We start from the raw sequence: 13,998 nt of genomic DNA, 5'->3' as shown, positions 1-13,998 counted from the left end.
CACTAGCGAGGCTACAAAATTAGAGAAATGGAGAGATGCTATTTTTCACTGTTAATGGATGTGAGTTCAAGTGACAAATCCCACAGGCTGAGACAGACTGTGCAATCTTCCTGTGGGAACACGCTTCTTTTCTGCCCTGTGCATATTAGCTTAGCCCAAGCAGGTTCTGCCACCTACACTAGGATAAAATCCCCACATCGCTATTCATTGGTAGCCTACATTTTAGTAGTCAGGAGTTAACCTGCGAACCCTAGAGTTCAGAGCCTAGCTTATGCACTAGCTTACTGCATCAGTTCTTGCCCTACCACAGCTGAGGACAGGATACTGGGAATGGCGAAAGCCTTAAATTCTACTACAGCCACAAATGTGTTCAAGGATTTGTCTGGAATAAATTGAAGAATATTCCTGAAGTTTTTCAAAATCCACAGACCCCCAAACAAGCAGAGTTGTCTGAAGAACCCATGTTTTCTTGCTTCATCCCTCCTGTAGGCTCCCAGTAGAGAATCCTAGAGCTAGAAGAGACCTCAGGAGGTCATCAAGTCCAGCCCCCTGCCCAAGGCAGCACCAACCCCAACTAAATCAACCCAGACAGGGCTTTGTCAAGCTGAGACTTAAAAACCTTGAGGGATGGAGATTCCACCACCTCCCTAGGTAACCCATCCCAGTGAAATAGTTTTTCCTAATATCCAACCTAGACCTCCCCCACTATAACTTGAGACCATTGCTCCTTGTTCTACCATCTGTCACTACTGAGAACAGCCTCTCTCCATCCTCTTTGAACTTCCCTTCAGGAAGTTGAAGGCTGCTATCTACCCGACCTCCCCCCTTCTCTTCTGCAGACTAAACAAACCCAAAGTCTCTTAGTCTCTCCTCATAGGTCATGTGCTCCAGCCCCCTAATCATTTTGGTCACTGTCCACCGGACCCTCTCCAATGCGTCCACATCCTTTCTATTGTAGGGGGCCCAGAACTGGACAAAATACTCCACACGTGGCCTCACAAGAGCCGAATAAAGGGGAATAATCACTCCTCCAGATCTGCTTCTTTAAAATGTTACCAGATTTCCTGGACTCCTTTCCCCTTCATGTAAGCATCCCAGGGAATCCTGCCCATCAGTTCTCTAAGGGAGTCAAAGTCTGAGAAATTGCACAGGAATCCAACATCCACTACACCATCTTAGAATCATTAAATAAAATGACACACTGCCAAGGGCTACATAAAATAATTAGAGAATTTGTACCTGTAGCTGCCAACACTCCCCCCTAAAGGAGGCATGTCCTTTCCCATCATGGGGGATTGATTAACATGCCACAAGAAAGGACATAAAATCTTAGCAATTTGCTGGTGGTAGCCTAGGTTCTGCACTATCACCACAGTATCTGAGTGCCTCACGTTCTTCAACGTATCTATCTCCACAACTTCCCTGTGTGGCAAGGCAATGCTACAACCCCCATTGTACAGATGAGGGCACTGAGGCCCAGAGAGACTGAGTGATGTGCCCAGAGGGACACAGGGAGTCTGTGGCAAAGCAAACTGTTGAGCCCTGCCAAGCTCGCCAACAAGAGTGTGCAGGGGAAGGGTGGCAAAGGGAGCAGTTGTCCCAGGGCCTAGTGATTCAAACTGGACCAGAGCCCCCAGCTGCTATTGCAGGAGCAGCAGCAGCAGCAGCCGGAGCCCTGGACCATACAAATCACTGTCAGTACACTCCAGGCTTCTCTGAGGGCTGGCTGCAGGGGAGGGGCCGTGGCACAGCATGCTTAGGGCAGTGCTGAGAGCTGGCTGACCCTAGCCCCACCCCCTTTTACCCGAGACCCTGCCTCCCCTACACCATAGCCAGGGCCCCAGCAAGTCTGTGGGCCCCCCTAAACCCAGCTCTCATGGATGCAGAGACCCACAAATCCAAAGTGGTTACCTACAAATCTGCAGGCTTCTAGATACAAAATTTTATTCGCAGCCACATCCATAGCCACAAAACTGAGCCCCCGAGAGCCACAGCCACATCTGTGAGCGTGGGTACCCACCGATATAAAGCAGATATCAGCAAGTTTGTGGGACTCTACCTAGGTTGTCCACAGCCAAATACAGAACAGCAACAAACAGGCGATCCTCCGGCCATCGAAGCCAGAAGGACCTGGTTGCAGTGAGAGCAAGCGGGAGTGCACCCTCGGTACATTAAGATCTTTGTATGGCAACTAAGCTAAGCCCCTGGAGATTTTAATGCATCTTCCATTAGAGACATTTAACAGAGGCATTTGTTACAAGCAAAAAGCACAAGACATCCCAGGACAAAGGAAAGAACAAACATGCCACCGTGTGGACACATGAAGTAGCAAGACGGCCACCACAAAGATCAGAGGCTATAAAGAAGTCATAAACAAACATCTGATGGCTGTGCAACAACAAGGAAGAGGAATCACTATTTCTAAAGACATTTTGATGCACGATTGGGCAGCATTAGTGGAGTAACAGTCCCAGATAAAGTCTTTCTTTGGCTGTATTTTGCTGATTGTGGTCCGACTGTGAACAGTGATAGTTCATATACCAGATCTGAAAATTGCTGCAAAACATGTCTTCATAATTTTTATATACTTTTATTGCAGTGAGATAGTTTATAGGAACCAGAATAAAAAGAAAGGCATCACACATTTCAAAAAGCAGTGGAGATGTTACTAAGGTTAAAAAAAAACACGCCCTTTGAAAGCAGTCCCATGTTATTGGTTTATAGCTTTGTCTCCACTCAAGTTTATAAACTGGTTTATCCTGAATAGCTCTGTGGGCATTTTTTGATCTAAAAGTGGCTGATTTCAGTTTAGCATAAGCCTATCCCTAAATGATTAAAGGTAAACCAGAGTAGGTTTAAATGGATATGGAAGTGTTCACATAATCTTTTGCAGCAATTGAACTAGTTCCATTAAAAATCACACTTTACATTTAAACAGGTGCAGCTTTACAGTTAGATGCATCATGGACAAGATAAGACTGATAATTATGGCTTTTTAAGTGAATAAAAGATGTCCCTTTATACTGCTTGGAACCAAAGTCTCACAAAGAACTTTAACACCATTTCCTTGTTTTAATAAGGAAGTATTTGTTCAGGGTACTTCTCTTTACTCAAAGGGAATGATTCTACCTTACCTGATGAAGACTTTGCTTCTTTTTGCCAACAGCATCCAGAGGAACAGCCAGCTGTGGAAGCAATCAACCACTACCTCACAGCTCCTGTGATCCAGAGCCAGCCAGCTCAAACCTCATTAATGCAAATAATTACAGGTGTGGTAATAAGCAATCAGTGGGCCAGTGCCAAAATTGCAGGCCCATGCAGTGCTGCCTGAATCCTGAGTAGGGTTGCCAGATGGTTGAAACAAAAATACAGAGCCTTCCCCCCCAAAAAAAACACAGGGAAAAATTCTATTAAAGGAAAAATAAGGGTGGGGGAGACCAAAGTTGTTGAGCAAGAGAAAAAAAAAGGGGGACTCCAAGACTTATTAAGGAAAAAAACAAACAAACAAAAAAACACAACAGTAAAACAGCATGTCCCCCTTAGGAGTGAGGGCAGGGATAGGCACAGGGGAGAAGTTGAGCACTAAGAACCAGGGGAAGCCTTGGTGGCAGCTATTTTGTGCCAGCAGCTTTGGGGAACCAGGTAAGCATGGGGGCAGAGGAGACCAAAGTTGTTGAGCAAGAGGGAAAAAAAAGGGACTCCAAGACTTATTAAGCAAAAAAACCCACAACAGTAAAACAGCATGTCCCCCTTAGGAGTGAGGGCAGGGATAGGCACAGGGGAGAAGTTGAGCACTAAAAACCAGGGGAAGCCTTGGTGGCAGCTATTTTGTGCCAGCAGCCTTGCAGAACCAGGTAAGCATGGGGGCTGGGGAGAAAGGGAGGCTGGAGGGGAGGAGGCCGGGTGCTGAGTGTTTATAGGGTTGTCAGGTGCCCGGCATATTCGCCTCCTGGACGGGGAAAAAAAAAGTCTGAGAATACTGGACATTTTAGGTGTCCTGTATTCTCTGAATATTTTTACCGGACAGGAGGCAAAAATACAGGACTGTCCAGGTGAATACCAGACACCTGAGTTTCTTTTCCTAATCCTAGCCTTTTACACAGGCTTTCCAGAAAGGGAGGCCCAGTGCCAAAGAAGCTGACCAGGCTGGTATGAGGCACCCTTTTAATGCTGAGAGACAGGGGAGCCAACAGTCTTGCTGGGCCCCTAAGCAGGGAGGGAAGGGTTGGCACCACACTCCTTGAAAGGGTGGAGTTTGGGCAGAAGAGGCAGGGCTGGGGGCAGCCAGCCCTCAGTGCTGCCCCTCCACCTAGAGCCTCCAGAGGAACGTTCCAGCTGGTGCTGGTAGTAATTGGAAGAGCCTAGGGTTCCAGCCACAGCAGTGATGTCTGGGAACCCCTAGGCAACTGCTCCCTTTCTCTCCCGCCCCCCCCCGTGGGAGAGGAAGGCCTAGACTCTGCCTGCACTCCAGGGACCAGCTCCTCTGCTGGTGTAAATCAGTGCAAAACCAATAAAGTTGTGCTGCCTTATACTAGCTGAAGATCTGCCCTAGTGCTCTGGAAAGCTGAAATACAACATTACTTTATTTTCCTTTTGCTAAGAAAAGTTTTATTTTGGGCTGCTCCAATCAACCTCTCTTCTCCACTTACCATGCTCGCTCCATTGGTGTCAAGAGGCTTCCTACCTTCATGCTACAACTACATTTGTTAAGACAAAATTCTCTGTAATGGATCTCACCTAGTGGAATATTGTGTAGCCTACTGCAATGCACACTGGTTACTTAGCAGAGAGAAGCTCATTACCTCAATGTCATTTGCTATAACATTTAAGCAACTTAAAAAATAGACCAGATTCCTTAAATCAGGACATGTAATTTGGGAACCATCAGCCCTAATGATCTTGCAATTTAAATGATTTACATGCCGTTTAAGGTTGCCAACTCTCACTGAAGTTATTCTGGGAGATTCCTCTCCCTCCCCCCCCCCCCCCTGCATAATGCAACCTCAGTTTCTTAAAATATCCAGGATTGTGTTCATTGTTGCTGAGTCTGGGAGACTCCAGGCCAATCCTGGAGGATTGGCAACCTTAATGTGGTTTCATAATTAATTTTTATCTTTACTGTGTGTTATCACTGACTTCCTTCTTCAATGCATGAAATTATTTTACTGGCTAATCTTTACTTAGGATATTAGGATTCATAAAGGAACTCAATTTCTTCTTGCAAAAAACACCTCACCCACCTTGTCTTATTAAAAAAACCCAACACTTCTTGTTTTAAACAGTGTTCCAAAGTAAATTATACAGCGTGGGTATCAAGCAACAAGAATGTAGATTTCTATCATTGTAGGCAATATTCAGGGCCTCTTCTATCCAACCTAAGTTTATTAATTTAAAATCAGTTACTCAAACACTTCATTTGTTGAATACAAAGAAACAGAAACATTGGACAGGAAGATCCTTGACGAGAGAGAAAGCTCACTTAAGACAAACTGCAGATACACATTATCAGTACTTTTCAGTTGTAGGTTGTTTGGTTATGATTACATTAGTCATATTGGGAACAGAACTCTCATCAGGGCATTTAAACCTGTTCACTTTGAAAGAAAAAATAAAACCATATAATTATATTAAAAGGCTTTAGTGAGTGTTGTATATGCAAATAACTACAGGATCAGGTGACAATTGTGGATAAGAAAAGATCAGAAGAAGTAAAGATTCTCTGTCAACTAATGCTTGGCAAGCAATAAAAAATTTAAGTATGTGTGAATTTGTAAATGAGTGCTTTTGATGTGTTTACACTACTTTCATGTTTGGCTTCCATACACTCTTCAACTGAGCTTTTTATTAACATCAACACTGTCACAGATGGATTTTAAGTGTGCATATTCACATGCTCCCTGAAGTCAATGTTGTAACTTGCTTCACACTTCAAACCTGATGGGTAATGCTCTTCCATTCAAAGAACAGAAATAATATCATGCCCTTTTATATGACCAGTCACAACAAAACAGCAGGGCTTGCCACAACGTTCTAGAGTTGGAAAGTTGTAATTTGCTTGTGGACACTCTTAAAATGGAAAGACTATAACAAACTGAATTGTAATATAAATCCGACCATTCTGCATATTATAGATAGCAAGACGAATTAATTATTTGTTGGGTTATTAAATGTTTATGAATCTTTATACAGCACTGATGAGTTTTACTATGTAACTAGTACAGGATTTTAATAGCTCCAGAGACACCTTTTTGTGCCACTCTATGGAATTCATGCGATTCATGTTTCTTCAAGTCGCTGCATTACACAGTTACGGAAATAGACCTGGTAATTTAATTAGATTCAATACTTTTAGATTAGTGAGACTGCTAATAGGCGTAACCACTTCCTTGCCTTCTGTAATCTTCATTTAGATTTATTTTGCACTAGTGATCTGACCCAGATTGTCTGCACTCAACTGAAGGACTGCACAAGTCAGGGAGAAAAGAGAATAAGCTAGGGTGAAAACAGGCCAATAATACATAACTAGAAAGCATTTATTTTATTTGCTGTCTGGGACCTTTAATTTCCATAGATAAGGCAATGAGACTTTCTTGTGCTAGATCATAGGCGTACAGATCTATCAGATTCTTTACATTCGCTCAGAGAATGAAAAACATTCCAACCGCTATTTTTAAAATCGTTGCCACGGGAATACTTAAAATGATTTGTATATATTGATGTATCAGTGAGGAAGCAGAGCTGATGTTATTGACAAAACTTGAAAAAAACCTAAGTAGAATAAAGGCAATAAAAGTAAAGGAGGTGGAAATTGTGAAAAAAAATCAAAATAATGAGCAGCTTTCTTTTCCTTCCACATGACTTTAGTTTTTAAAAAATGCATGAGTTTAGTTCCCTTTTAAAACAAATGAAAAAGTGTTAGTTTATTACTAGTGCTTCAAGTAATTGGTTTAGCACCATGATTATAAAGTTCTGTTGATTGGTTAGACTATCACAATTAATCATACATTAAAACATCTCATTTTTATTAATCCTTTATAAATGAAATCTTAATACAAATTGCAATGAGACATTTAATCAATTAAATTTAATACACAGGTTTCCAAATGATCTTTGCGTCATGTTACATTATGTATGAATCCCAAAAATCTTTAAATTAATTACATTTAAAACAACTGAAAACTAAGTTTAAGAATAGCCAACTACTTACCCACAAAGGGAATCAATTCAGAGTATTTATTTCCTCACCCTGTGGTGATTCTATTACCTCTTATTGATTTGTATTTAAATAGCTTTTGAATGTTTGTTTTAAAATGCACATTCTAAAAATACTCAGTTCCAAGCACTCATACCCATTTCTGTGAAGTATCTAATCTCAAAATGAGGAAACTAATTTGGTCCATTTCTACACTAAAGAACATTTTCATATTCCCTATTCCTTAAAAGAAAGGTTATAACTGACCTTTGTGTTGTTTCAAGCATCTAGTATTTCTGAAGCACAACGTGTTATGTTTCCCGTCAAATATCAGCATATTTAGTGCCCAAACACTGAAGTCCAAATAGCTTGACACCTCAAGGAAAAGGGAGAGACTGTGCATTTATGCATGTATTCTGAGCATGGAATTTAGGCAGATCTATCTTATTAAACTTGGATCCCAAAGTGTAGTGTTGCCATTTTCTTTATATTCAACAAAAGTTAGGAGATGACAACTTTGTTTATAGAATAATCACCAGCGAGATCACTCACCTGAGAGATTATTCCTACTCAGTGGTTCCCCAGGAAGGGAAAGTCACATGCTCCACAATCACCCATGGATTTTATTCTCTATGGCTGTCTACACTGCAGGCTTCTTATGCAAGAACTGTTTTGCGCAAGAGTTCTTGTGCAAAAGGTCTTCCACAAGAGCGCATCCACACTGCCACATGCTTTTGCGCAAGAGCATCTATGGCAGTGTGGATGCTCTCTTGTGCAAGAAACCCCTGTTCCCCGTCCACACTGCCTTCTTACTCAAGAAGAGCCCTGGCCGGCCTTAGAGCAAGGCAGTTGCATTTGGCCCCGTGCCTTCAGGGGCCTGTGCTGCCCGGCACCCGCCCACCCAGCTGCTCACTCACTGCTCTGGCTGGGAGCCGCCCGGTCACACAGTGCAGCCAACCACAGTGTGCCACCTTGGGCCCCGCAAACTCTTTGGCCAGGCCTGCTAGAGGCTCCATGGTTCAGAGGTTCTTAATACCTGCAACTGAACTAAATGGGAGCTACTCCCAAAAGCATTCTCTGACCTCCGACTCAAGTCAGGTTCTTCCCTCCTGATTCACCTTTTCAGGCACCTGTGTAGCCCCAGTGTCTGGGACTTATTGGCACAGATGTAAATGATTAGAATAATGCACGAGGCAGGAGGAGAATTAAAATACAGCTCCCTCCCCCACTTTGTTGGCTGTACAAGGCTAAGGTGTAAACACAAAACTTTAGCTGTGGGCAGATGTCTCCAAAAGGTACCGTATTTTCCGGCGTATAAGGCGACTGGGCGTATACGACGACCCCCTAATTTTCTAGTTAAAACATAGGTTTTCACCTATACTCGCCGTATAAGACTACCCCCCCTTAAGAGGCCAACCGGCAGCGCCCCAGCTGCTCTGCCCCAGGGTCCAAAACAAAAGCCTGGTCTGCTGGGGTGGGGGCGCACTAGCTGGTCTGCTGGGTCTTTGCGTCCCAGCTGGTCCGCCGCCGCTTCAGCTTTGCTCCCGGTGCCCCTGGTCTGCTGGGGACCGTCTCCAGCAGACCAGGGACACCGGGAGCAAAGCCTCTGAGGACGCCGGCAGCGGGAAAGCCGCGGCGCGTCTGGGCTGTCCCGCTGCCGGCTTCCCCCGAGGCTTTGCAAAGCCGCGGAGGGGCTTGGGCAGCGAGGCATCCCAGGCGTGCCTGGGCTGCCCCGCTGCCGGAGCCCCTCCGCGGCTTTGCTCCGCGTCTTCCTGGTCTGCAGACCAGGGAGATGCGGAGCAGCTTTTCTCACCCCGGAGTACACGGGCGGCGGGACCGTGAGGTGCCGCAGTCCGTGTCCTCCGGGGCGAGAAAAGCCCCGTTCGTACCTGCAAGTCGGGGACTGCCTGTATGTTTATACCCAGCGTATAATACGACCCTCGATTTTGGGGGATGTTTTTTAGTATAAAAAGTCGTCTTACTTACCGTATTTTCCGGCGTATAACAAAATAGCCTCTTATTACCAAAGAGATCTATAAGTTCAAAGGGGTAGGAAAAGCCTAGCTGCTTGGAGATAATAAAGTACAGCAACTACTATCCACATACTCTCAATGTGCAGAGCAATCTTTCCAGTTGTCAGGAGTCCCGAGTACAGGACATATAATTTTGGTTAAAGGGCACCAGTGCCTCAGTCTCTGAGTTACCCTGATATATCCCTGACAGATTTAAAAATGCCACCACAATAGTTCCAGTGGAATTTTTGAATAGATTTCCTATCTTCTGGAGAAGCTCACATCCATCAAGCTAGAGTCTGAAAGAGCAGCTAGTCTATCATGCAATATAGGGTATGACTGCAGTGAGAGGATAGGAATAGGATCCTATTGCCATTAGCAGAACATTTGCTTAATGTAAAAACCACTCAAGTGGTTCAAGGAACTGGAGTAAGTTGAGATCTCATTTTATGATGACAATGGATGTCCCAGTGTTGCTTTACTAATTTAAGCCCTGGCAGAAGACTGATACGCTCTTAGATAGAGATGTAATACAGTTGTGATAGGGATACATCCATCTGGACCCTTACACTTTGCCATGGATTATTCTTGATCCCTGCATTTTGACAAGAAAGATTCTTATGTAAAATAATAGGAAGCCAGAAAAAGAATCAGCATACATACCATGAAGTTCATAAGCCGAATCCCTACCAAGGTATCCCTGACAGGCATAGAATTCCATCAGGTTTTAGAGGCATTAAAATGACGAAAACCAAGAAGCATGCTTGACTGCAGCTCTCTTACCAGCAACTAGCAGGCTCCAACCTCTGCTCGTGTCTGCCCTGGCCACCGCCCCAAAGTGCCTTTTACTCCTAACTGGAGAGCCAGGAAGAGTTCTTCAGAGAGCCTGGAGCTTCCACTCCAACTCATCTGGTGAAATGGGTTTTACCCAAGGAAGCTCCTGACAGGGTGGGGTATCTCAGGTCCGAGGACCAGATGTAGCCCTCGACTTGCCTGGATCCGGCCCCCGAGGCTCAGGGTTTCCCCCAAATTAGGGAGCCCATGCTGGTGCTTCAGTTTCCCTGCTGCCCCACCATAAGGCTGGAGCACACATCTACCAGGCTCGGCCCCCCTAGGCTCTGGTGTGGCAGGAGAATGTGGGGAGTGTCTTTCTCCTTCTCAGACAGGGGCCATGTCAGTGAGGGCTTGGGGGTTTTGTTTTGCTTCTGACTCGTGTGTGGCCTCTGACTGATTTTTCTGTGGGTCAGTGGCTCATGACCCAAAAGGTTCCCCACCTCTGAGCTAATACATGTATTAGCCTCTGAGGCTGTGTCCAGACTCAGGGGTTTTTTCGAAAAAAGTAGCCTTTTTTCAAAAAAACTTCACCTGCGTCTAGATTGCAGCCGCGTTCTTTTGAAATTAAATCGAAAGAACGCGGCTTTTCTTTCGACGGCGGTAAACCTAATTCCACGAGGAAGAACGCCTTTTTTCGAAAGTGCTCTTTCGAAAAAAGGCGTTCTTGAAAGCAAACAGGGCTTTTTAGAAAGAGAGCATCCAGACTCACTTGCTGCTTTCTTTCAAAAAATCAGCTTGCTTTTTCGAAAGTTCCGTGTGCAGTCTGGACGCTCTCTTTCGAAAGAGGCTTGCAGTCTAGACATAGCCTAAGAAGCCACAAGACTGCTCATTGTTTCTAAAGTTACACACTAACACGGCTACCCCTCTGAGACGAAAGGCCAATTGAGAGCGAAGCGTCCCAGTCTATAAGAATGAGTGGCTATAGGGAGAGAAGGTGGAAATTGAGGAGAGGGAAAGAAGAAAGGGGAGGGAAGACGAGAAAGCAGGTAAGAAGAGAGCGCAGGATGGAGAACAACTTGACCTTATGGAAAAACTCTCTAGAACCTCTTCTGTCTTCCAAACTGCTATGCTTTTAGAATTCCTTGCATTTGCTCAGAGCCTGACCTGAATTTGGCCCTGTCATTTTACTCTGCCTGAAACACTCATGCGGTGGTAGGTGGTGAACATCTACACAGAAAAAAATAACCAACCAGGGTGTCATAGTTCAGGGTAACAGACTCAGGCTCACAGAGCTGACACTATGGAGGAGCAGTGTAAATAGTCTGGTACAGGCTCAAGCTAGGACTCCCAGATGCTCTTTCCTTATCAGATTGCTCAAGCGGGGCTCTACCCAGCTCAAACATGTGCTGCTTTTAGCCCTGCAGTGCCAGCTCCACAAGCCCAAGTCAGCCAACCTGGTTGTGGACACTTGCTGCTGCAGGCTAGTTTTTTGCTGTGTAAGTGTTCTCTCCTTCCCCACTGTGTCTGGTCTATTTAGACATTATCCCGTTGGTGCACTGTACTCTCACCATCTGTCACCATCCATCAGTTGTCTCTAGTCTTGTATGCAGACTAGAAGCTCTTTGGAGTAGGGCCCATCTCTTTGTTGTGTTTCTGTAAAGTGCCTAGCATGATAGGGTCCTGGTCTATGACTGGGGCTCCTAGCAACTACTGCTTTACAAGTAACAGCAACATAGAAGCAGACCAAACACTGTAGAACCCACGGGGGTTTCGTTCATAGTTGTCAACATTTTCTCTCTCCCTGTACAGCACGGTGCTGCTGTGTGTTGTTATTCCCAGATGAAGAACCCCTGATCCGTCACGCCAATATTGAGAAATCAGTTTGACTCACCGAGGGCTCTTAGGGCTTGTTTACAAGGGGTTTAGTTCACACTCAACTGATGCACAGTAGCTGGTACTCTAATTGAGAGCACATTGTCATCATGTCCTCTTCCAAATCACATCATTGTGTATGCACAGCGGGAGTGAGATGCGTATGGCATTCTGGGAAGACAGCCCATGGTCCTTTGCATTGCTGAGTTGTGGGGCCTCTAGGAATACTCTCACGGGACAACTTCTGGGCCTTGGAAGTCAAATGCAAAAAGTCCCACTATTCCAATTCCTCCATCCCGCGCTTCCTCTCTTTCTGGGCAGGCTAGCACCATTTTTGAATTGCTGTCACCCAGCATGGACCTTCACTCTATGCTGGCAATTGTGAATTTGCCAAGACTGTTTGGGCTTTATTTGATCTCACATAGCTATTAATAAGATTACCCAGCATGTCAAATATTTCTTCCCTTTTCATAATAACTTAATAAAACAGTTTGTAAAAGTGCTAAAATGGAGAAATATTCATTTATTCATTCATCGGAGAGGGAATACCAATTGTAAGACATCCTGCATTACATTCTCCCCTCTTTAAACACAATACAGTACACTGTTCTCCACAATAAGTTACATAAAGGCAAATTTTATGTACATGTAAAAAAGGATCAGTGAATAGAACTATTTTACACAGCTCATTTTGCATCCACAAGTCACATATTTTAATCTCTACTTGCCCTTCAGTGTCTGAAACTAAAAACAGATCCAGAATTAGCTGATTTAGTGAGTGGTTTTCAAATAATTTCTAAATATGTGGGGACTGCACATGCAAATCCCCCATTCTCCCCACTAAATTAGTGAGCTCAACATTCATCTGAAAACAAAGGATATTAAAAATGATACATCTAGTCATACAATATGAAGCAACAGGAGATAAGTGACCCGCTTTTATTTAAACTGCTTGTCTTTGTATATCCTGAAATATGCAAAAGGAACTTTTTTTTGGCCTGTAGCTAGGATAAGCAAATGGTACATGTCCAGCTTATTTTTGCATTGATATAAAATATTAACTGTTCTAGAATTCCCCTTTAAGAGATTTTCATATGTCCCTTTTTCCTATAAATTCTTCAGTAATGGGAATTATATGGATGACTGTTAATAAAGTGAATTCCATTAGCAAATTATTGCTGTGAAATCAGCAACCTAATTAACATACTAACTAAACTCTTGTGTACATTTTCCAATGAGTTTCATGGTCATGTGTGTTTAATTTTTATCCTGGAATGTATAAGTATAGTATCTTTTAAAAATTACAGTGCAGTGAGCAAGACAGAGTGTAACAATACCTAGTCCACAAGACAGTATTGTCCACTTAATGCAATCCTTACTTACAATAATGCAAATATGAAAAAATTATCAACAGGAGGTGGAAAAGTATTAGGACATACATTCTGCTGCTATATTTTTCCATAAAGTTAATACTGTAGAAACTTTTATTGAAATATTGTTTTTCAAAAGTTCTTATATCAAGTGCCTGAATTGGTGAGATATGTAGGAAACACAATACCAAAGAAGTTATACTTTTCTTCACTGAAAGAGAGGCACTGAATTTGTAAGCTGAATTAAGGCTGTTGAATGATGCTGGTTCATTGTGAGTTTAAAGTCTTCAGTCTTGCATTAAGAGTCCTTTTAATCTATTGCTTCACTATTAGTCCTATAGGCCTGTTTACGGAGATGGGTCTCAATCTCCCCCCTGAAGACTAGCATTCCAAGGTGCGAGTGGGATGCTTCATTCATGGCTTTAGACTGGATACACATGCGGTATTGCTCTGGAGTCAGCTCGTCAGCACAATGCTTCTCATGCCAGAGGTGAAACAGGCCTGGGACTGGGGTCCGGATCACAATAAGGTCTCCATGCAAGTACTTCCTGTATAGGTGAACATCCTCTCCACCCCAGCCTTTCACTTCCAAGTCAAATCCCCCTATAGTAGCACAAATAGGCACATGAGAAAGTATTAGTTTTACAGAATGAAAAATGGGCTCTCACATAAACCCCCCCAAACAATATTCTACCATCTGCTGTAGATATTTACCACCTGAAATGTCACTTCATGACACTTTTACAGCAAATACCAACAGCACATGCCATAGTTGTGG

The 13,998-nt window shown here is 43.7% G+C and overlaps 1 protein-coding gene across 4 annotated transcripts in view; it reads right to left on the bottom strand.

Moving 5' to 3' along the window:
* Nucleotides 1-12,353: 12,353 nt before the first annotated feature.
* Nucleotides 12,354-13,998, bottom strand: part of CSGALNACT2 (chondroitin sulfate N-acetylgalactosaminyltransferase 2) — a 66,588-nt gene continuing 64,943 nt past the window's right edge. For all 4 annotated transcript variants that reach the window (XM_075934776.1, XM_075934778.1, XM_075934777.1 and 1 more), the window contains one exon: nt 12,354-13,823. In XM_075934776.1, the coding sequence (XP_075790891.1) occupies nt 13,531-13,823 (293 nt within the window). In that variant the 3' untranslated portion in view covers nt 12,354-13,530. The remainder of the gene's footprint in view (nt 13,824-13,998) is intronic.

The sequence above is a fragment of the Pelodiscus sinensis genome, chromosome 8 (genome assembly GCF_049634645.1).
Source record: "Pelodiscus sinensis isolate JC-2024 chromosome 8, ASM4963464v1, whole genome shotgun sequence".
Classification (NCBI taxonomy): domain Eukaryota; kingdom Metazoa; phylum Chordata; order Testudines; family Trionychidae; genus Pelodiscus; species Pelodiscus sinensis.
The sequence above is the reverse complement of the archived record's forward strand: the minus strand, read 5'-3'. Positions and strand labels throughout refer to the sequence as shown.